This window comes from Caenorhabditis elegans, chromosome IV (assembly GCF_000002985.6).
Source record: "Caenorhabditis elegans chromosome IV".
In the NCBI taxonomy this organism is placed as follows: domain Eukaryota; kingdom Metazoa; phylum Nematoda; class Chromadorea; order Rhabditida; family Rhabditidae; genus Caenorhabditis; species Caenorhabditis elegans.
Genome location: NC_003282.8, coordinates 990,687 through 1,012,597, shown reverse-complemented (window position 1 = coordinate 1,012,597; position 21,911 = coordinate 990,687). Strand labels below are relative to the sequence as shown.

The window sequence follows — 21,911 nt, the reverse complement described above, 5'->3', positions numbered from 1 at the left end:
CCCACGCGGGGAAATGTGTGCGCCTTTAATTTATTTATTTATTTCGGGATGGATTTTCGTTATTTTTAGGTTTTTCTTGGGTAAAAAACTTGAAAAATGCAACAATTTCTTCATTTACATACAAAATACAAGTTGGTGAGCGAATAGAAACATCAATTTGAAACATTTACAATTTAATAGCACGAGTATAGTCATACTCAATAGTCGGAATGACCGCCTGCACGAATTTCAAGAATAAAAACAGATATTCGTGCACACCGAGCACCTTTCCAGACTCTGCATATTGATTGATAAGCCGCTTCATCATTTCGGCGTGTTTGCACGGGTGAACGGTGGGCATTGTGAGATCGACAGACGGATGAGCTTCAACAGTGATCGTTTTGTTGGAATGATCGGCGGAAAAGTCCTCATAAGTTTGCTCGACGGTCAGCGGGCGCCGGTTCTCGTCGTAGCCCATCAGGAAGAGCCGGGGAACCTGGAAATTTGATTTTTTTTTTCCAGAAATTTCAGCTTATCAGGGAGATACCTGATAATACTTGTCATAGCAAATGTGCAAATCATAGGTCCGAACTTTTTCGACTTCTCCCGAATTATCGTTGCCGGCGGCCAGCGGCTTCTTCTCAACTACAAATCGATTGGGATCCTCTTCGTCGTCGTCGAGGCCCAGCTCATCCAGATCCAGCGGCTCCTCGTCGTCGTCGTCAGAGTCCTCTGGGGCAGCTGGTGGTGGAGCAGTTGATTGCTGGAAAAAATTGAAGAATTAGTGCGAAAAAAATCACGGATTTTAGGGGCAAAAAGTATAAAACCGCTGATTTTAGGCCGAAAAATGATGATTTTCCATTTATATCCTCTGAAAAACAGGTCTTATCACGATTTTTGGGATAAAAATGTCTAATTTTGATAAATAAATTTTTACGTCGCGGTGTTTGCGTACTTTGGCGACTACCGTACCCCAAGCACCGGGTGGAAATTCAAATTTTAAGGCAAAAATCGATATTTTTACCTCTTTTTCTTCATTTTTCTCGTGTTCCTTCTCATAATGATGAGTATCGACCCATCCCGTCTCGTCACTGGTTTGATATTCGCCGTCTTCTTCGTTGATTATCTGGAAATATCGACTTTTTAGGGGAAAATTGTGGTTTTTAGCGAAATTTTCCAGAAAATGTTGAAATTTACAGCTTTTTTCACGGGGATTCTACAAAATTAACTGATTTTTGACACATTTTTTTCGTTTTTAGGGAAAAAAAGACAATTTTAATGATTTTAGTTCAAAAAATCTAAGTTTTCAGTCAAAAATATTGTTTCTAGACAAAAATGTAGTTTTACGAGAAAAAAAAGCTTTTTTTCCATACAATTTTTTGCAGAAAATTGCGAGACTTTTCAAGTTTTTCGTCAAATTTTTGCAAAAATGCAGTATTTACGGTAAAAAAAAATAAAATTTGGGAAAAAATGGTGCATTCTGGCGCCGCGGTGTTTGCGTACTTTAGCGGCTACCGTACACCGCCACTGCAAATTTTTTCTAGTTTTTCGGTGAAAAATGAAAAAAAAATCTGGCAATTTTCATGCAAAACTTTCGAAAAAATAAGTTTTTACGCCAAAAAAAATTTATAACAACCAATTTTTCTAGTTTTTTACTAAAAAATGCAAAAAATCTGGCATTTTCATACAAAAAGTCCGAAAAAAAAATTTTTTACGCCAAAAAATTAACAAAAATGAACTTTTGGGCCCATTTTTCCAGTTTTTCATTGAAAAATAGCATTTTTTATGAAAAAAAAAACCAGATTTTCCGCCGTACTTTTTCCAATTTCTCGTCGTATTCCATTTGTTTGCATCGTTTGTGACACGGAACATTCCTCGTAATCAAAAATTGCTTATCAATCGGCAAAAACGTGCGAATTTTCGACGGATCCGACGCGCCGGCCCATTTCCACGTGGGACAGTGATGGACGAGGTGATCGCCGGCCGCCACGTATTCTTCCGGTGTTAGAACTCCGGTTTCACGGAATTTTGACTCTCGGAGCACTGGGGTGAAGGTCTCGCCGATTTGTAGGGCAGCACTTTTTAAATTGTTCACTAGATTTTGCATATCCATCGTTTTCCCGCGATTTTTCTGAGAAAAAAAATGGCGAAAATCGATAATTTCAGAGAAAAGTTAATGCGGAATTCGATCTCAGTGCCTATGTTTACCCCTATCTCACTGGTTTTCCCACACTTTTAGCTAAATTTTGAGTTTTTGTGCATTTTCGCGTGAGGTGTTCGGTGGTTGCGTACTTTCGGCACTACAGTAACCCGAGAAGACGCAAAAACGACTGAAAGCAGTTGTTTTAGGATGAAAATGCGTGGAAAAATCGAATTTTACACTAAAAAAGGAGAAAAGCTCGTAGAGACGTGGAAAAAAGTAAGCAATAAGTGAAATTTTGAGTTTTTGTGCATTTTTGCGTGAGGTGAGGTTGCGTGAGGTGATTGCGTACTCTTGGAGATACAGTACACCAAAATATCACGAAAAATTCAAATTTATCACTGGAAAATGGAAACAAACAGAAAATAGTAAGAGAAAATCGGTTTTTTCCAGAATTTTTTCGGAAAAAAGCGAAAACTGGCGAAACAGGGCGATTTTAAAGATTTTTTTTTTTTTTCATTTTAAGCTGTTGGAACATTTTTAAACTGAGCAAACTTGAATTTTCGAATTTCCTAGCTTCTACCTGATAAAATCTCAACTTCACAGCTAAAAAAAAACTTAAAAACACGAATTTTTCACTCAAAAAACCAAAAAATTACAGCAAAATCGATAAATTACAGCATTTTCTCGGCTGACAGTGTCTCACGTGAGCAACTGTGCATTTTGTCGTCGCGTCGGGTGTTTGCGTACGCCAATGTCCCGATTTGACGCGCAAACATTCCTCCCGTGATTGTTTTTCGCGATTTTTCTCGCAAAAATGGAGCTAAAAGACGGGGAAAGTGCTGGAAATGCTGAAAATGATGTGGAAATTGAAAACGTGAGTTGGTTTTTGTAAAATTTGCTGAAAAATTCATCAAAAAACCAACAATTTATCGATTTTCAGCCGGAAAAGTCAGAGAAAGCTGAAATTTTACAATCTCTGGATAAATCGCTGGGAAAATCAACGGAAGAGTCCCCTGAAGCCAAAAATCTGCGTTATTTCAAGGTTTTTCCTAGTAAAACCTTTGAAAAAAATCAATTTTTCCCTTTTTTCAGACCAAAAAAATTCGCTTCGGGCCGATTGAATATCAAATTGTAACCCAAAATATTAATGGGCCATGTCCTTTGATTGCGCTGATCAATGCGCTGGTTTTAAAAGGTTTAAAAATCTTTTTATTCTGAAAATCAAGAATTTTTCACCAAAAACTGGAAATTTTGCAATTTTGGACAGATTTTAATTAAAAACTTGAATTTTTCACATTTTTCATCCTAAAAATCCGGTTTTTTGCATATTAAAACCGAAAAATGTGTACTTTTTTCGATTTTCATTTCAAAAATCTGGAAAATATCGCTTTTTTGCCAATTTTTACTCAAAAAACTCCAAAAAATTGCAGGAAAGCTCACAATACCGTCAAGCTACGTGGTAACTTCCACAAATTTGCTCAATTTGCTCACAAATGTCATTTTGGCTCGAGCTCCGCCGGAAAACGACGAAAAACTGAAAGAAACGTTCGAAGCGAATTTGGGAGACGTGATGAATATTATGGAGACACTTGTCAATGGATTAGATGTTAATGTGAAATTTAGGTGTGGAAAACGGCCAAAATTCGAGAAAAAATACCGTAATTTACGCTAAAAATCGCGAAATTTCATGTAAAACTCCTGTTTTTTTTTTGGGAAAAATAACATTTTTCCGTTAAAACCCAATTTTTTTTTCCACATTTTTCGCACCAAAAATTCGCCAATTTTCCCAGATTTTCACTATTTTTACACAAAAAATTCACAAAATCGCCTGGTTGTCACCCTAAAACCATTAAATTTCTCCGATTTTTCAGCGCTGTCGACACATTTGAATTCACGCCGGCACTATCGTTATTCGACTTGGTTTCAGTGAATTTGTATCATGTTTGGCTACCAGATCCGCAGTTTACAGGTGATTTTTGGCATGAAAATTGCGAAAAACTCGAAATTTCGAGAAAGTGCAATTTTTATCAAAATGTCAGATTTTTCAGTAAAAAATTACCCTAGAAACACGAAAAATCACTAAAAATCGGGAAATCTTCAATGAAAACTCGAAAAAATGTACAATTTTATGGAAATAAAATTCGAAAAATAATTTCGTTCGGGTACTGTAGTTGGCGGAGTACGCAAACACCGCGGCGCCAGAATGCATTATTTTTCTCCGAATTTTATCGATTTTTTGGCAAAAATTATAGAAAAACTTGAAAAACCTCGCAATTTTCGGCAAAAATTGTGAAAAATCCCAATTTTTGCATGAAAAAGCCCAAAAATTTCGAATTTCAACTCTGAAAACTATAAATTTTGCGTTTTTAAGTGGAAACATGTTGATTTTTACCTGAAAATTTTGAATTTTCCCGGAAAAAAGCAGAAAAATCAAACGATTTTCCAGGAATAGCTCAGAAAATGTGCAATTTTAGAGCAAAAATTCGAAAAAGAAGTTCTTCGCTCGTGGGGTACTGTAGTTGGCGGAGTACGCAAACATCGCGGCGCCAAATTGCACTATTTTTAAATTTTTCTATAAATTTTATCGACTTGCAAGGTTTTTTTGGCAGAAAATGTGATAGAAAATCACCGAAAAATCGAAAAATGTAAAATTTTTCGTTTTTCAGCGGAAAAATCATCAATTTTCCCAAAAGAAACCGTCCAAAAACCTCATTTTTTCAGTTCTCTACGACCTAATTCGCAATCTGAACTACAATGAGCTTGTGGAGAAAATGTGCGGCGATCAGAGCACGGAAACTGAGCTTTTGAGGACTTTTTACGACGAAAGTATCTCACAAATCACATTTCACGGCTTAGCATCACTTATGGAACGGATGAAAGACGGAGAACTCGCTGTTGTATTCCATAATAATCATTTTTCGACGATTTTAAAGAGAAGAGTGCGTTGGAAAAAATAAGAAAATTGGAAAAATTTGGCGGTTTTTACGTTGAAAAATGTGTTTAAAATCCGATTTTTTAAGCGAAAAATTCAGATTTTTCACTAATTTTCGCATTTTTCAGGACGAAATCTTCAAATTGGTGTCGGATGAGGGTCTTTGCGATGAGCCAAATATTGTTTGGGAGACTTTTAGCAGTGTCGATGGAGACTGCATTTTTGTTAATGGAGATTTTGGAAATTTCAAGTAAAATTCGATTTTTATAGCAAAAAATCGGGAATTTTCACAATTTTCGAGGCGAAAAATTTGGAAATTGTGCAATTTTCTGCATAAAAACTCAAAAATTTAAGATTTTTGATGGGAAATTATATATTTTTTCTGGCGAAAATATTTAAATTTCGAAATTTTTAGGCCATTTTTCGAGCCAAAAATTACAAAATGCGAAAAAAAATTTTAAGTCGAAAAATCATGAAATTTTCTCATTTTTATACATTTTTCGTACCCAAATCGATGAAAAATGTGTGAAAAATTCAAAATTTTACCTTAGAAGCTCTTGAAATTCCCGATTTTTATTGAATTTTCACCCGAAAATCATCAAATTTCGGCAATTTTTCCTTTAAAAATCGATAATTTTGTGAAGAAATCGATAATTTTGTGAAAAAATCGATAATAATCGGGAAAACCCCATTTTTTATCAAAAAATTTTTAATTTTCTGGAAAAATCGATAATTTTCTGGCAAAATCGATATTTATTTTTCTTATAAAATCATCGATTTTCAGGTAGTTTATCGATTTTTCCGTAAAAATTGATTTTCGTCAAAATTTGGCAATTTTGCCGTCAAACCCCTTAAAAAGTTTTTTTAAATCACATTTTTCACCTGAAAAACCCAAAATTTTGAATTACAATTTTCAGCCCAAAATCACTAAAAATTCAGATTTTTCCGCAATTTTCACCCAAAATGTGCAATTTTTCAGACCAATAACCCCACCAACAACTCACCCATCACCTGAATCATTCGAAAAACTTCAAATTTCCGATAATTCTCCAATTGAACAAGGAATTGAAGCTGTGGAGCACACTTCTGCTCATCATTCTGCTCCAGTGAGCCCCCAGCATCGGGCTCCAGCTCCACCGGCTCCACAGACTGCAAGAGCTCCGCCAGAGACGTCACCAACGAGAAATTCGGGAGCAGGCGGAAAATCGTGTCTGATTATGTGATTTTTGAGCTGAAAATCGGAATTTTTCACATTTTTTTAGCTAAAAAATGCCTGTTTTCAACTGAATTTTACATTAAAAATTGCAAAAATCTTCATTTTCCCTATGAATTTCCCAGTTTTTACTCAAAATGTACAGTTTTATGTTGTAAAATGCCAATTTTCGCCGGTTTTCGTTAGTTTTTTCGGTTTTTTGTGTATTTATTTGCTATATTTTTTGATAAATTTGTCGCTAGATTTTCATTTAAAATATTTTTTTTGCGATTTTTCAAGTTTCAATACTTATCGATTATTTTTAGATTTTATTAATTTTTAAAAAAAATTTGTTTTAAAACAGATTTTTCCAGCTTTTTATCAAAAAAATTAAGCATTTTCTTAATTTTTTTTCAGAATTTTTATGTAAAAATTATGAAAATTTCTCCGAAAAAGCAATTTTTCTGAAAAAAAAAACTAATTTTCCAGCAAAAAATGAGGATTTTCCGTACTTTAGTGAAGGGAACCGTCGGAACTTGTGTAGTTTTCACGTTTTTCGACGTTGTCGGCCATCCCGCACAGGTTGTTGGTGAGTTTTTCGGTGAAAAATTGAAAAAAAAATCAATATATCCAAAATTTCCAAAATTTTAAAGGAAAAATCGATAAATGGCCTGAAAATCGAAATTTTTTAGTGAAAAATTGCTATTTTCCCGAAAAAAATCGATAATTCTCAATAAAAACGAAAAATTTCTTCTAAAAAATTCTAAAATGTTATTTAACAAATTATAATTTCTTGGAAAAATCTATATTTTTCTATAAAAATCGATAAAATTTCCAAAAATCGCAATTTTTGAAGAAAAATCGATAACTCACCTGAAAATCGAAATTTTTTGGTGAAAAATTGATTTAAAAAAAAAAAAAAAAATCGATAATTTTCCAAAAAAAGTCTAAATTGCTCCAAAAATGGTCAACATTTTTTTGAAAAAACCTATAACTTTTGAAAATTGATAATTTCTTCGAAAAATCAATAATTGTTTAAAGAAATCGATAATTTTTGTTAAAAAATCAATTACTTCCCGAAAAAGTCCATGATTTTCTTTTTTTTTTAAATCAATAATTCTCAATAAAAACGAAAAATTTCTTTTAAAAAAACGATAATTTTTTGAAAATCGAAATTTTTTGATAAAAATTGATATTTTTCAAAAAAATCGATAATTTTCTCGAAACGTCGATAAATTACCTGAAAATCAAATTTTTTAAGTGAAAAATTCTTTTTCCCGATAATTTTTTCTAGAAAAATCGATAATTCTCAATAAAAACGAAAAATTTCTTTTAAAAAATCAAAAAAGTTCTAAAAAAAACGATAATTTTTTGAAAATCTATATTTTTCTATAAAAATCGATAAATTTACCGAAAATCGAAAAATCGATATTTTCCAGGTAATTCAATGCAGCCGACACTTCAAGGCGGCGATGCTCGTTGGTATAAACGTGATATTGTCTGGTTATCCACGTGGAATCTCTACAAATGCTCGCCGGGAACTATTTTGACATTTGTGTAATAATTTTTATTGATTTTTTTCAAAATTTTCAAATTTCGCGCCAATTTTTACTTAACTTTTTTCAGATCGCCTCGAGACCCAGACGCAGTGCACATAAAACGCGTGACCGCCGTCGAAAATGCGATTGTTCGCCCTGAGAAACGTCCCGAACTGATTACCGACATCCCAAAGGGACATTATTGGATGGAAGGGGATAATCCTGAACATCGACACGATAGCAATGTTTATGGACCTGTAAGCGCCCGGTTTTCAAGACGAAATTCGGATTCCGCGTGAAATTCTGGGCCCGGGAGCGTTTTTCTGGGAATGCTAACTCGATTTTGAAATTTTTCGCGGGTTACTGTAGCCCCAAAAGTACGCAAACACCGAATTTGACGCGATTTTGAGCTAGAGCTCTGAAAATTAGATAGTTTGTTAATTGAGTGGCGGAGAATTCGAAATCGATAGTGAAAATGTATATAAATTTGCTGGTATACCGAAAAATTGACAAAATTTTGTTTCAGAATTTCGAAAATTTTCTAAAAATTGCCAAATTCGAGATCTGCATAGTTGAATTAGTCAGTCCCCAAATTTTCAGAGCTCTAGCTCAAAATCGCGTCAAATTCGGTGTATTGGGTTACGGTAGTCGGTGTTTGCGTACTTTTGTGGCTACAGTAACCCGGAAAATTTAAAAATTGAGCTAGAGACTTTTAGTTTTTTGAGTTTAAGCCTAAATTTTGCGGAGATTTCGAGTTTCATTATCAAATTCTTGGAAACATCAGATTTTTAGTCAAATTTTACAAAAAAAAAATAGATTTCGAAGCTTTTTACAGAGATTTTAGTATCAAATTCAAATTCCCCATAGTTTTTTACACCGAGCACCAAATTTTCAGAGCTTTAGCTCAAAATCGCGTCAAATTCGGTGTTTGCGTACTCCTGGGACTACAGTAACCGGTGAAATTTCAAAATTGAGCTAGAGACTTCTAGCTTTTCGATTACCAACTTAAATTTTGCGGAGATTTCGAGTTTCGATACTAAAATTCTGTAAAATATGAAAAATTCCAAATTTTTCAATTTTTCAGGTAAGCACATCACTAGTCAAAGGACGTGCCACGCACATTATTTGGCCTCCAAATCGTTGGCAGAGACTCTCCAAATAATATAAGTATCGATTTTTTTTATAAAAAAGGTTTATTGGAAAAAAAATAACTGAAAAATTTTGAAAATTGCACTAACAGCGAAGGGTCGGAATGGCACAAAGCGAGTGAGAGGGAAGCTACAGTAATCTAAATTTAAAGGCGCATACACGGCCATTAATTATCATCGAAATTATCCAAGGCGTATTGAATATCCTCGTCGGAGCCGACGGTTTTTGTGGCGAGTAGCAGATGGAGAGAGGTCAGGCACAGGCGACGGACCTGGAATTTGAAATTTTTCGGGTTTTTATTGAATTTGTATGGTCGAGAGCTTCAATTTAAGTATAATCATGACCAGATTCCGTTCAAATTGAAGAAAGTTGGGTCCCGCCACGAAAACTCCAGGGTTACTGTAGTTTTCGTGGCGGGACCCAACTTTTTTCAAATTGGAGCAAATTAGGTCTTGTTTATACTTAAATTAAAGCTCTCAGTGAGCTGAACAGAAAACCCTCAGTTTGGAACGGAAAATTTTATGTTTTCAGAAAAGTTTTGAAAAACATTTTTTTTTTATTTTTAAAATTTAGAAATAAGGTCTTCATTTCAAAGTTTAGCTCACGGAAAGCTCTGATTTAAGTATAATCATGACCTACTTTTTCATATTTTTAACAAAGTTTGGGTCCCGTCACGAAAACTCCAGGGTTACTGTAGTTTTCGCGACGAGAGTCCATCTTTCTTCGGAAAATTTAAGCAAAATAGGCCATGATTATACTTATTTTGAAGCTCTCAGTGAGTTGAACACGAAAAAACAGCTGAAATCTGAAATTTGAAACATTTGAAAATGTTGAGGCAAAAATTTTTGAAAATAATAATTTCAGATTTTTTATTCGAATTTACAAAAAAAATTCCTGATTTTCACTTATTTCATTTAATACTCCGGGAAAACCATTTTTTCGAGCTTCAAAATGAGTATAGTCGTGCCCCATGAGAGAAATTGGGTCCTCTTTTCCTGAAAAATCACCACGAAACCCCGGGGTTACTGTAGTTTTCGTGGCGGGACCCAATTATCTTCAGATTGAAGGAAAGCATGGCATGATTATACTTAAATTGAAGCTCTCAGTGAGCTGAACTCAAAATTGATAGTTTGATAGTTTAAATGTTTTAAAAAATTTTTTTTGAAAGAATATTTTTTTTCAAAAATTTTTCCAAAAAGAAATCGATAGCTACCTGCTTGTCATCATGATTTATTGATTCTCTAGCCAATACATGAGCCAACACTTTCAGGTCATTCTCGTAGAACATTTTGCTCAACACCTCCTCGCCGAGCTCAATGACGTGGCTCAGAAACTTCAGGGGGCGGACTGCAAAATTTCAAAAAATTTTTTGTTTTTTTCCTTAAAATTTGTGTTTTAATAACCTGAACACTTCTTATTAAGCTTTTGAATCAATTCAATACCAAATTGAGCACACGAATACGGATCCTCGCTGATTGGCTGAAAAATCGATAAGGGGGCGGAGCCTTGCTGTTGCTCGGTGAGCCAACTGAAATTTGTGCACAACTCGAGTACGTCTATTTTGTGAAAATCTCCAATTTGACGGTACAGACGGCGAAAGTATTCAGTGTTGAGGTAGTCTAAACGTTTTTTTAAAATTTTGGGTAACAATTTTTTGGTCCGAAATTTTTTTTTCAAATCTTGAAACTTTTGAACTCAAACCGTCATTTTCAGCTTCAGCTCACCGAGAGCTTCAATTTAAGTATAATTATGACCTATTTTGCTCAAGTTTGGGTCCCGCCACGAAATCTCCCGGGTTACTGTAGCTTTCGTGGTGGGACCCAAGTTTAAGCAAAGTTGACCATGATTATACTCATTTTGAAACTCTCAGTGAGTTGAAGCTAAGAATGGCATTTTTGATTCAAAATTCAGAAATTCTGGTTTTTTAATAAAAATAAAAAAACTGGGAAAAAACTTGTTTTCAGAATTTTTTAAAACTTAAAATTTTTGATCTAAACGTTCTTCTTCAGCTTCAGCTCACCGAGAGCTTTAAAAAAAGTATAATCATGACCTACTTTGCATTCTTCTGGGTCCCAACACGAAAACTCCCGGATTACTGTAGTTTTCGTGGTGGTACCCAATTTTCTTTAAATTGAAGGAAAGTAGGTCATTATTATACATTCTGAAGCTATATTCTGAAGCTCTCAGTGAGCTGAAGCGGAAAATTACAATTTAGATTCGAAAATTTGCAAAAAATTTCGATTTCCTCAAAATTGATTTTTTTTAAAAAATGTTGTTAACTTTTCAAAAAAACATTCAATTCCATTCATTTTGACGTCAAATTTGATCGGTTTTTTTGTAAAATTACTATAAGTTCAGAAATTCAGGTTTTTTTTGGTAGAACATTTTTTTTTGGATTAAAGTTTTGTTTTAAAAAATGTTCAGATTTTTTTTTAAACTTAAAATTTCTGCTCAAAACTGTATTTTTCAGCTTTAGCTCACCGAGAGCTTCAAAAGAAGTATAATCATGACCTACTTCCTTTCAATATAAAGAAAAATGGGTCCCACCACGAAAACTCCCGGATTACTGTAGTTCTCGTGTTGGGACCCAATTTTCTTCAAATTGAAGTGAAGTAGGTCATGATTATACTTATTTTAAAGCTCTCGGAGAGTCAGATTCCACAAAATCAATAAAAACCAAACCCATTTGCTCCAGTGGAATCGCCACGTCATCTGCCGAATACATGAGCGCTAAGATTTTCAGCGCGGGAATTTGAATTCCATTAGATTTTTGCGTCAGCGGAACCAGTGTAATCGATAATTGTGTGTCGAGTAGGCTCCGTTTGACGGGCTCACCACATTGCTCCATGAGCACACGAAGAGCGCTCAAAATGTGCTCACGGACGGTGTCGTTTTGGTCCTGAATTGAGAATTGGGGTTATTGATTTTTTGGGGAAAATTATTGATTTCTCCGGAAAATATATCGATTTTTCTGAGAAATTATCGATTTTTCTCGAACAATATCGATTTTTTGGACAAATTATTGATTTTTCAGGAAAAGTATTGATTTCTCCGGAAAATATATCGATTTTTCTGAGAAATTATCGATTTTTCTCGAACAATATCGATTTTTGGACAAATTATTGATTTTTCAGGAAAATTATTGATTTTTCAGGAAAAGTATTGGGTTTTTTTCCGGATTTTCTGGTTTTTCCATATAAAAATCACGGAATTCTGGCTTCGCTCATAAATCGAAATGGCAGAGTTTGCCGAACTAGGCCATTTTGGGTCGGAGAGATTTTGTGTAGATTTACGGCGCGTTGCGTGTCGCGTCGCGTCGCGGCTCGTTTTTAGTTGTAAAATTGATGTATTTGTCCGTGTGGAGTACACGACAACACTTTTCCACTCGCTGTCCGGCAGGCGATTGTCAATGGAGCGCGAAAGTTCAATGAGAAAGGCCAGAACCCCGTGTGAAAAATTACCGTTTGCAGAACAATTAACAACTGTGTCAGCCATTCCCAATTGTTCGCTGAAATTACCGCCAGCGGAATACGGGAATCTGTCTTTTTCTGGAAAAAATCGATATTTTCGTGGTGGGACCCAAAAAATACTAACCACAATATCACAAAAAGCATCGAGTTGTGTGCAAATTGCCTCGTCATCCTGCTCCGCAGAGTAGCTGAGCTGAAAACTTATCGATTCTTTCAGAAATTATTGATTTTTTTGGAAAATTATCGATTTTTGGAAATTATCGATTTTTTTTGGAAAGTATCGAGTTTATCAAATTATTGATTTTTCCTGAAAGTATCGATTTTTTGAAAATTATCGATTTTCAGAAAACTATCGACTTTTTTTCGGGAAATTATTGATTTTTTTGTAAATTATCGATTTTTCAGAGAACTATTGATTTTTTTTTTCAAATTATTGATTTTTTGGGAAATTATAAATTTTTCGGACATTATCGATTTTTTGAGAATTTATCGGCTTTTAACCTCTTGTTTCTCCTGAAAAATGTCGAAAAGCGAAGCGGCCGCGTCGTCAAGTACACGTCGATCGTGACACGTTTCCACGTTGATTTTAAAGCTCTCCGAGCATTTTCCCAGCTGGATAAAGTTTTCGCAAGTTCTGGAAAATATCGATTTTTAATTGGGATTTTTTTCTTTTAGAAATTAAAAAAAAAATTCGTCTCAACTTTTGCCGAAAAATAATGTGATTGTGTTTTTGGTGTAAATTATCGATTTTTTCTCGAAAATATTGATTTTCGCTCTAAATTATCGATTTTTTTGCAATTTTTTCCAAGAAAATCTCCAAAAACCAACCCAAAATGAGGTTTCAAAATTTGTAGCAGTGACTGTAGTGCAATATCACAATTAACCAACGGAGCATCAGTGACTGCTCGAATTGTGTCAACGCATTCGGCGACAAGCTTCGCCGGATCAAATGACACACTATACATGTGAATATTGCGAAATCTGGAAAAATAGATTTCGGCAAAATTTTTAAATTAAAAAAAATTGAAAAAAAAAACTGTCAAATTTTAGTTTATTTTTTCCAAAACCCCAATATTTTCAGAAATTCAATTTTTTGGTTCAAAAATTTTTTTTAAACAGAGAAAAAGCTGAAAGTTACCGAAACACAAACGAATCTAAGTTACAAAAATATTAAAAAAAAAAATTTTTTTTGGAAACTTATTTTCACCAGAATTTTTTTTTTCAATTTTGATTTTTGTTGAAATTTCTCCGATTTATCAGCTTCAGCTCACCGAGAGCTTCATTTTAAGTATAATCATGACCTATCTAGCTCAATTTTGAAAGAAAGTTGGGTCCCGCGACGAAAACTCTCAGGTTACTGTAGTTTTCGTTGTGGGACCCGAATTAGAGCAAAGTAGGTCATGATTATACTTATTTTGAAGCTCTCAGCAAACTGAATTCGAATTTTCAAATGATAACGCACAAAAACAAAAAATTGATGAAAAAAAATTGATGGAATTAAATTTCAAAAAAAAAAATTTTTTTCGACTTGTTATTTTCTGTTATAGGCTCATCGAAAGCTTGATTTTAAGTATAATGATGTCTTATCTAGCTTCAAATGAAGCTAGTTCAGGTCCCACCACGAAATCTCCCAGGTTACTGTAGTTTTCGTGGCGGGACCCAATTTTTCCATAAATAAAAAAAAATTATAAAAGAAAAAGCTAAAAGCTACCGAAACAACGAATCTAATTTCCAAAAAATCACAAGAAAATCGGTTCTTTTTCCTATTTACAAACCCATTTATTTGGAAAAATTCTTATTATTCTCATAATTTAAAATAATAATTTTCAAAAAAAAAATAAAATAAAAGAAACAATCAAGTAATAGTAATTTTTAGGCACACAGTAAAGGGGAATAAGACGAAAAAAAAATTAAAATTTCTGGAAAAAAATATGAAGAAAGACACAAAATTTCAGGGGAAAATAGAAAAAAGGGGGGCCAATTTTAAAATAATCATTTCGAGAAAAAAAGCAAAAAAAAAAAGAAAAAAAAGTGAGTATGATCTTATTTAAAAAAAAATAAAACTGTGCGGAGAATTGGGAGAAATTTACGAAAATTTGAGATTTTTGAGCAAAAAATTCGGGAAAAATCGATTAAAATGAGTTTTTCAGCGAAAAATTAGATTTTTACTCAATTTTTAAAGAAAATTTGCAAATTTGCATCAAAATTTTAGTAAAAAATCCTCTAAAATTGCAAATTTCAGCTGAAAAATTTGAAAGAAATCGGAAAAAATTAATAAAACACAGCTTTTCGAATTTCGGAAAATTCTCAGAAATTGTTAATTTCAGACGATATTTCCGGAAAAATGAAACATTTGAGGTTTTTAGCGATTCTTTTGGAAAAATTTTTGGTGGAAAAACTGATTTTTAAGCTAAAAATACAAAGAAAAAGCTTTAAAATTGACTTTCCAGTCGAAAATCTTCAATTTCTACGATTTTTCCACAATTTCTATTCAGAAAACTCAATTTTCGCGGCGAAAATTACACAAAATACATGATTTTTGGACGGAAAAAATGTCAAAAATTCATTGAAAACCACGTCGATGCCCAGATATTTGATAATGCCGAAGAACTTCGGTAATTTGTCGAAAAAGTTCCGATTCTTCGTCAGCTTCCGGCAGAGTTTCGGCCACAAATCTCAGTAATTCCTCTTGTTCTTCCTCGTGTTCTTCTTGGAATCGGCGGAATGTTTCCTCGTCGGAATCCGAATTATCATCGAATAGAAAATCGACAAGGCGTGGGCGACGGCGGCTCGATGGGGCTTCTCCTGTAAATATTACAGAATTTTCGGATAAAACAGGCAATTTTGGGAAGAATTTGAATTTTCCAGAATTTTCTTATTTTAAAAACAGGCTATTGAAATTGTTCCGGAAATTATCGTTTTTTTTTCAGAAAAAAAAACGATTTTTAGAAAAATTAGCCAATTCTTAGTGATTTTTTTCTGAAATTTTCATTTTTCCGGAAAAAATCACAGAAAATTCTGAAATAAATTAGCCTTTTAGCCGGAAAATGTGCCAATTTCTGCTGAAAATTGGGAAAAAATTACAGAATTCTCATATAAAAAGGGGTTCCTTGGCAGAAATCTGTTTTTTCCTTGGCAGAAATCTGATTTTTCGCTGAAAACGGCGGAGATATTTTGAATTTTCAGGAAAATTTTTTGAAAAGACAGGGTTTTAGCCAAAAAATGGCAATTTTCGGCAAAATTTGAAATTTTTCAGATAAATTTATAGAATTTTCATTTAAAAACGGGGGTTCTAGTCTTTTTAGCTGAAAAATGTGCCAATTTTCTGTGATTTCAGAAATTATCGAACTTTTTGGAAGTTATTTTGGAAGTTAAGACCTTTTCAGAATCTACCGGTTTTTAAAGGAAATTATTGATTTTTTTTCCCGGAAAATATCGATTTTCCGGGAAAAATTGCAGAATTACCCGTGTAAAACAGGTATTTTTGCCAAAAACTGCCATTTTTGCTGAAAAAGTGGGGAAAAAAAATCCATTTTTCTTTTTCATCAGATTTTTTGCCGGGGTTTTTGATTTTTTTTTTGTTGCGAAAACCGGGAAAAACGATATTTTTCCTGGAAAAATTTGGGAAATTTTAAAGAAAAAATCACATGTTTATATTGCAAATTGGGCTGAAAATAGGCATTTTTCGAAGAGAAATTTCAGAAATTTTTCAGCGAAAAAAAATAGATTTCAAAACTGTTGAAAAATGGAAAATCTGCGGTTTCTCCTGGAAATTTCAATACAGATTGGGAAAAAATCTCAAAAATTTCAGTATAAATTGCATTTTTATACTGAATTTTGTAGTTTTTCAGAAAAAAAATGTCTCGATATTTCAGTTAAAATCGTAAAATCGTAAATTTTCCGAAGAAAGAAGTGAAAATTGTCTTTAAAAAAATTGAGCAAAAACATTTTTACACAAAAATCTCGCTGAAAATCAGTTTTTCGTGTTTTTCAATGTTTTTCAACCATTTTTGTGAATTTTCGGACAATTTTCCATAATAATTGTGTGAAAAATTTGTGATTTCATCCATTTTTCTGGTAAAATTTTCGAACAAAAGCTGTATTTTCCAAAAAAATCTCAATTTCTCGTCAGTTTGCTGCTCGTCGTACCAGGATCAATAGAACCATCTGGAAGTTGATGTTTATAGAAGCATTTGTTTCCGAATGGACATGCACCACGGGATCGCTCGTTCTGCAAAAATGTGAAATCTTTTAAAATCCAATTTTGGTGCATTTTGGACTAAAAAATGTAACATTTCAAGTGGAAAATTCGAATTTTTTGGTGAAATTTCCACCAAAATCACCATTTTTCCGTAAAAATCCTCAATAGTCCATAATTGTCTGGAAAAATCAATAATATTTTGGAAAAAATCGATAATCTTTATTACTGTGTATTTTCTTCGTTTTTTCTTCTATAACTTTAAAAGAAGGAATATTTGTGCAAAAAATGGTCTCGACACGAATGGCCTCTTTTTTTAGTCGTAAAGGGAGAACATGATATAAATATACTGCTAAAAAATTACAAAAACCTGAAAATATTTTTTATTTAAAGGTGGAGCACCGAAATTTGAGACTTTGCTTTTCTGGACCCAAATTGGTAAAAAAACTACCGAATTTCGTAATGAGATGTTCTGAAAATTTCTCAAAAAAAGTTATGGCGGTTCAAAGTTCAGCAAAATAAGGCCCATGTTCAGCTAAAATCTAATTTTTTCCAACTTCTCGGTGTCGCAACGTCTGGAACCTAACTTTTATTTATTTATCACTTTTTAATAATTATTGTGGTGTTTGATTAAGCGTTTATTCGTTGATTTAAGTACATTTATGGTCAGTGGGGCACAAAAATGTAACTTTTATTTGTGCCCCACTGACTATAAATGTACTTAAATCAACAAATAAACGCCTAATCAAACACCACAATATTTATGGAAAAGTGATAATTAAATAAAAATTATGTTCCAGACGTTGCGACACCGAGAAGATGGAAAATTTTTTGATTTTAGCTAAAAATGGGCCTTATTTTGCTGAACTTTGAACCACCATAACTTTTTTTTGGGAAATTTTCAAAACGTCTCATTACGGGATTCGGTAGTTTTTGACCAATTTGGGTCCAGAAAAGCAAGGTCTCAAATTTCGGTACTCTACCTTTAAAGAAAAAATATTTTTTTAGGTTTTTGTAATTTTTTAGCAGTATATTTATATCATGTTCTCCCTTTACGACTAAAAAAAGAGGCCATTCGTGTCGAGACCATTTTTTGCAGAAATATTCCTTCTTTTAAAGTTGTAGAAGAAACGAAGAAAATACACAGTAATAAAGATTATCGATTTTTTCCAAAATATTATTGATTTTTCCAGACAATTATGGACTATTCAGGATTTTTGCTGAAAAATCGTGATTTTGGTGGAAATTTCACCAAAAAATTCGAATTTTCCACTTGAAATGTTACTTTTAATTTTTTTTTTTAGTCCAAAATTCACAGAATTTTCTAATTTACCACTCAAAAAACCTAAAAATCCACATTTTCCTTACCGAATAGTACTTGCAAATCTTTCTTTTCGTATTTTCCTTATACATTTCAATCAATAAATCCTTTTCCTGTCCACTTTCCACCCAAAACAGTGATGGTATAACATAATCCGAGTGTTGCCTACATTCTGGACAACTTCTAACCGTTTTTGTCGCCAATTCCACATTTTCCTGATCTTTTGATCTCCATTGACGGATACAATCCAGGCAAAAGCAGTGTTGACATCCGTTTAATATTCCAAAACGCAAATTTTTCTCGAAAATGTTCTCCATACAAATTCCGCACGTTTTTTGTTCAGTTTTTTGGAGAAGGAAGGCTCGTTCCATTTCTGTTGTGTGATTTGCGACGCATTCCTGTAAAAAAATTGGAGATTTTTACTGAAAAAATGGGAATTTTAGCTGAAAACGGGGCATTTTAGATTTAAAAATTTGTTTTTTTTAAAGAAAAAATAGGATTTTCGTTAAAAATGGTCATTTTAACTGGAAAAATAGGGAATTTTTAGCCTAAAAATGGAATTAAATTGGGTTTTTTTTTTCGATAAAAACTGGGAATTTTTAGCTGAAAACTGCGATTTTTAGAAAAAAAAAGAAGGAATTTTTAGCTAAAAATATGGGAATATATAATTATACCTTTAAAAAATGGAATTTTAAGCTGAAAAAAGGATTTTTGACTAAAAATCGAAATTTTTTATCTAAAAAAATTTAATTTTTAGATAAAAATGGAAATTTTTAACCAAAAAATGGTAATTTTAGCCGAAAAATGGAGGTTTTTAGCTAAAAAAAAAAGATTTTCAGGTTTTTAACAGAAACATTCGAAATTTTTAGTGAATTTTCTACAAATTTTACAACAAAAGTCGGGTTTTAAAGCAATTTATCAAAAAAAAGTGTTTTTTTCTTCAAAATCCGCTTTTAAAGATTTCTTTTTCGATAAGTTCGGAATTGTGATTTTTAATCGCCTAAAATTCAAAAAAATAAAAAAGCTTCGAGCTAAAACATAAATTTCTCTCAAAATTTATAATTTTAGCGCTAAGAAATGACAATTTCGACTGATTTTTCGGAAATTCCCGGTCGAAAAGTGTGAAAATTCACAATTTTGGCTCAAAAATTCAACTTTTCAGCTTTTTCCGGCGGTTTTGCTCAAATTTTTTGGATTTTTCCAAATTTTCGGTGGAAAATTTCAATTTTACAGTGAATTTCCGAATAGAACGCCATTTTTTGGGCAATTTTTTACAAATTTCGCGGAAAAAATTTCTAATGGTTCTGAAGAATTAGAATTTCTGTTCGAAAATAGTACATAATCCCAGAAAAATAAGTTTTAAAAGGAAAAATTGAAGATTTTTAGGAAAAAAAATAGAATTTTGAGAATTTTAGCTGAAGAATTGTAACTTTGGCTCGAAAATGCAACTTTTCAGCTTTTTTTTCACCATTTTGGCACAAAAATTCCCGGAAAAACGGGGTTTTTCGTCAATTTCTCTGTATTTTTCCATTTTTTAGGTGCAAAAATGTAATTTTTCTGGATTTTCAAGCTTTTTCAGCCGTACATTCTCATGTTTCTTGCGCAGCTCTGCATTATAAGGATGAAGGCTCCACTGCTGACACATATCACAATAATTCCCGTGAGCAAACGGGCAATCCATATCCTGACGGTTACAATCACCACTTTTCTGATGATAAGGGCACATCATGAGTTGAGCTTGTTCATGCGATGATTGGAAGCTCGATGAGCTCTCCCCGTGGTCGGCTGAAGCCGCCGCTCCAGCGTATGACGTCACCGGGCCTGAAAAAATCGATTTTTTCGCTGAAAAATTGATAAAAATCCCAGATTTTTCACTTTTTCAACAATTTCCAACCTCTTTGCGGCATTTTCCAACGCGGAACAAATTCGGCGGCTTGAGCATTGAACTTCAACTCCGGGAGCTGCTTCGGTCGAACTCTTTGGCCAGAATTTTGGAGATTTTGTTGATTCTGTGAAGTTTGCGGTGTTGAACATGATGGAAGTTCGTCGTTTCGTGGTCGGGTGTGAAGAAAGCGACACGCGCGGCCATATGAGCATCTGAAAAGCATATAAATGAATTTTTGAATTTTTTCGCGGAAAAATTGCGAAATTTTTCGCAATTTCTTGGTTTTTTCTCGAAATTCCCGTCATTTTCCGGCTAACTCACTTCCCGACAAGATTAAAATGGCAAATATTCTCGTTGCGGGTCGCCACGTCATGTGTAAACCTGAAAATATTGATTTTTTGCAAAGACCCAGTTTCCGGGGGACTACAGACGTGCAGGTGTTGCCTTTTGAGCAATATCCGTTTGCAAAGTATCGACAATCTGTTTCATGACGTGGCATTTGCTGAAAAATGTGGAAAATTTGAGGAAAACGGGCGAAAATGAGCAAAAATGAACGGAAATGCGACGAAAATGAAAATAAAAAAGAAAGTGCGGTGGAGCGCGTTTGCACCGGAGAAAAGCGGAGGGAAGTTTGAATTTAGTTTTTTTTCTTGGAATTTTCATTTTTCGCCATTTTCAAACTTATATCTGAATACTCTTGCTGATTTTGTTTGAACATACGAAAAAACTTGAAACAACGCTAAAAAATGGATAATTTCCGATAATAGTGGGGAAAAGTAGGTTATTTTTCTTTAAAAAATCAATAATTTTCGCAAAAAAAAAATCGATTATTTTCCACAAAAAAGATGATTAATTTGCGGAAAATTTGATAATTTTTCCAAAAAATCAATAATTTTGTGGAAAAATCGACAATTTTCTCAAAAATCGATAGTTTTCTGTAAAAATCGATAATTTTTTGGAAAAACTGATAATTTTTTTGGAAAAATCGATAATTCTCTCAAAAATCGACAATTTGCTCAAAAAAATAATAATTTTCTCCGAAAGTCGATAATTTTCTTTGAAAATCGATAAATTTCTCAAAAAAAAGCAATAATTTTCGCGAAAAATCGATAATTTTCTTGAAAAATGCATTGAAATATTCTTCGAATTTCGGCAGCTTTCCGCGAAAAAAGTTTGAAAATCAATTCCTTTCTTCGTCAAAAACCCGATTGTTTGAATTGATTCTCGGATTCCGAGAGCTCTCGGGATCCTTTATTCAAAAATTAATAGACGGGGGGCACCTTTAGTCCTGAATCAGTCCTAAAGGCCGCCTGATTGACCGTTTGAAAAAGCTGCCTGATTGACCGTTTGAAAAAGCTGCCTGATTGACCGTTTGAAAAAGCTGCCTGATTGACCGTTTGAAAAACCGCTACGCAGTTTGAAACGGAACGTTTTACGTCTGGGAAGGACGAATATCCTCTCTCGGGCTCTCCCGGGCTTCGCCCCGTCCGTCTATGGAGGGTACAACATTGAGAAGTTATCGAGGGATCTTAAGGAAGTCCCGCAGCCGACAAAAACGAGGTTTCGCCGGCGTGCGTGAAACGTGTGTGTTTGCACATTTGAATAGGGCTGCGCGGAAAGTTTTAGCGCAAAACTGCTTTTTAGACTAAAATTAAGTTAGAAATTTAGAAAAACGCTTGTTCCAATCAAAAATAACCATTTTTTACGTTTAAACGACCTCAAAATCATGTTTTTAAGCTATTTTTGGACTAAAGATTCGAGTTTTAGCTTGAATTTTCATTAAATTAGTTAAAAAATATTATATTCTTATTGAAAACTCTGAAAATTGTTAAGAGAATTTGAATTTGGGTAAAATCTAGGTAAAAAAAAAGAAAATTTGTGGATTTTGGCCAAAAAATCCAACATTTTCAATTCAAAATTGAAACTTTTCAGGTTTTTTGGCTTAAAATTAGCGAATACTTGCAAAAACCGCAAAACCACTTGATTTTCCGGTGAAAAATGAATAAAAATCCGATTTTTGCTCTGAAAAATAGGTTCTAGCTCAATTTATCAGCCAAAAGAATTTTCAAAATTTTTTTTTAAAAATTCAAAAAATGTTAACTTG

At 33.3% G+C, this 21,911-nt stretch overlaps 5 protein-coding genes across 9 annotated transcripts; 2 read left to right on the top strand and 3 right to left on the bottom strand.

The window, feature by feature from the left end:
* Window positions 1–95: 95 nt before the first annotated feature.
* atg-3 (Ubiquitin-like-conjugating enzyme ATG3) lies at window positions 96–2,086 on the bottom strand (the record flags this gene model as incomplete). 2 transcript variants are annotated; one of them, NM_067623.7, is made up of 4 exons in its annotated part: window positions 96–475; window positions 527–742; window positions 1,004–1,105; window positions 1,796–2,086. In NM_067623.7, the coding sequence occupies 4 exons, from the start codon at window positions 2,084–2,086 to the stop codon at window positions 167–169; spliced, it is 918 nt and encodes a 305-aa protein (NP_500024.1). The 2 variants fall into 2 exon arrangements, with proteins under 2 accessions (NP_500024.1, NP_001368247.1); NM_001380030.1 differs by lacking the exons at window positions 527–742; window positions 1,004–1,105; window positions 1,796–2,086 and having other exon boundaries at window positions 167–457.
* Window positions 2,087–2,863: 777 nt separating this feature from the next.
* Y55F3AM.9 (Ubiquitin carboxyl-terminal hydrolase) lies at window positions 2,864–6,515 on the top strand (the record flags this gene model as incomplete). Of its 2 annotated transcripts, NM_067622.5 has the most annotated exons (8): window positions 2,864–2,996; window positions 3,063–3,164; window positions 3,215–3,317; window positions 3,553–3,745; window positions 3,994–4,091; window positions 4,844–5,061; window positions 5,183–5,304; window positions 6,034–6,515. In NM_067622.5, the coding sequence occupies 8 exons, from the start codon at window positions 2,937–2,939 to the stop codon at window positions 6,275–6,277; spliced, it is 1,140 nt and encodes a 379-aa protein (NP_500023.1). The 2 variants fall into 2 exon arrangements, with proteins under 2 accessions (NP_500023.1, NP_001368251.1); NM_001380029.1 differs by lacking the exons at window positions 2,864–2,996; window positions 3,063–3,164; window positions 3,215–3,317; window positions 3,553–3,745; window positions 3,994–4,091 and having other exon boundaries at window positions 4,894–5,061; window positions 6,034–6,277.
* Window positions 6,516–6,736: 221 nt separating this feature from the next.
* On the top strand, window positions 6,737–9,003 carry immp-2 (the record flags this gene model as incomplete). Of its 2 annotated transcripts, NM_067621.4 has the most annotated exons (4): window positions 6,737–6,835; window positions 7,686–7,803; window positions 7,873–8,041; window positions 8,869–9,003. In NM_067621.4, the coding sequence occupies 4 exons, from the start codon at window positions 6,742–6,744 to the stop codon at window positions 8,944–8,946; spliced, it is 459 nt and encodes a 152-aa protein (NP_500022.1). The 2 variants fall into 2 exon arrangements, with proteins under 2 accessions (NP_500022.1, NP_001368250.1); NM_001380028.1 differs by lacking the exon at window positions 6,737–6,835 and having other exon boundaries at window positions 7,694–7,803; window positions 8,869–8,946.
* Window positions 8,971–13,384, bottom strand: Y55F3AM.5 (SPIN90/Ldb17 leucine-rich domain-containing protein). Its single transcript, NM_067620.7, has 8 exons — window positions 13,232–13,384; window positions 12,905–13,037; window positions 12,528–12,596; window positions 12,395–12,481; window positions 11,616–11,832; window positions 10,337–10,552; window positions 10,147–10,280; window positions 8,971–9,204 (listed from the first exon to the last, which is right to left on the bottom strand). The coding sequence occupies exons 1-8, from the start codon at window positions 13,366–13,368 to the stop codon at window positions 9,100–9,102; spliced, it is 1,098 nt and encodes a 365-aa protein (NP_500021.4). The 5' UTR covers window positions 13,369–13,384; the 3' UTR covers window positions 8,971–9,099.
* A 1,569-nt stretch (window positions 13,385–14,953) lies between these two features.
* On the bottom strand, window positions 14,954–20,315 carry lep-2 (E3 ubiquitin-protein ligase makorin). 2 transcript variants are annotated; one of them, NM_001028339.6, is made up of 7 exons: window positions 20,239–20,309; window positions 20,129–20,188; window positions 19,817–20,019; window positions 19,508–19,743; window positions 17,970–18,320; window positions 16,553–16,634; window positions 14,954–15,208 (listed from the first exon to the last, which is right to left on the bottom strand). In NM_001028339.6, the coding sequence occupies exons 1-7, from the start codon at window positions 20,304–20,306 to the stop codon at window positions 14,967–14,969; spliced, it is 1,242 nt and encodes a 413-aa protein (NP_001023510.1). In that variant the 5' UTR covers window positions 20,307–20,309; the 3' UTR covers window positions 14,954–14,966. The 2 variants fall into 2 exon arrangements, with proteins under 2 accessions (NP_001023510.1, NP_001023511.1); NM_001028340.6 differs by lacking the exon at window positions 14,954–15,208 and having other exon boundaries at window positions 16,450–16,634; window positions 20,239–20,315.
* Window positions 20,316–21,911: the final 1,596 nt, after the last annotated feature.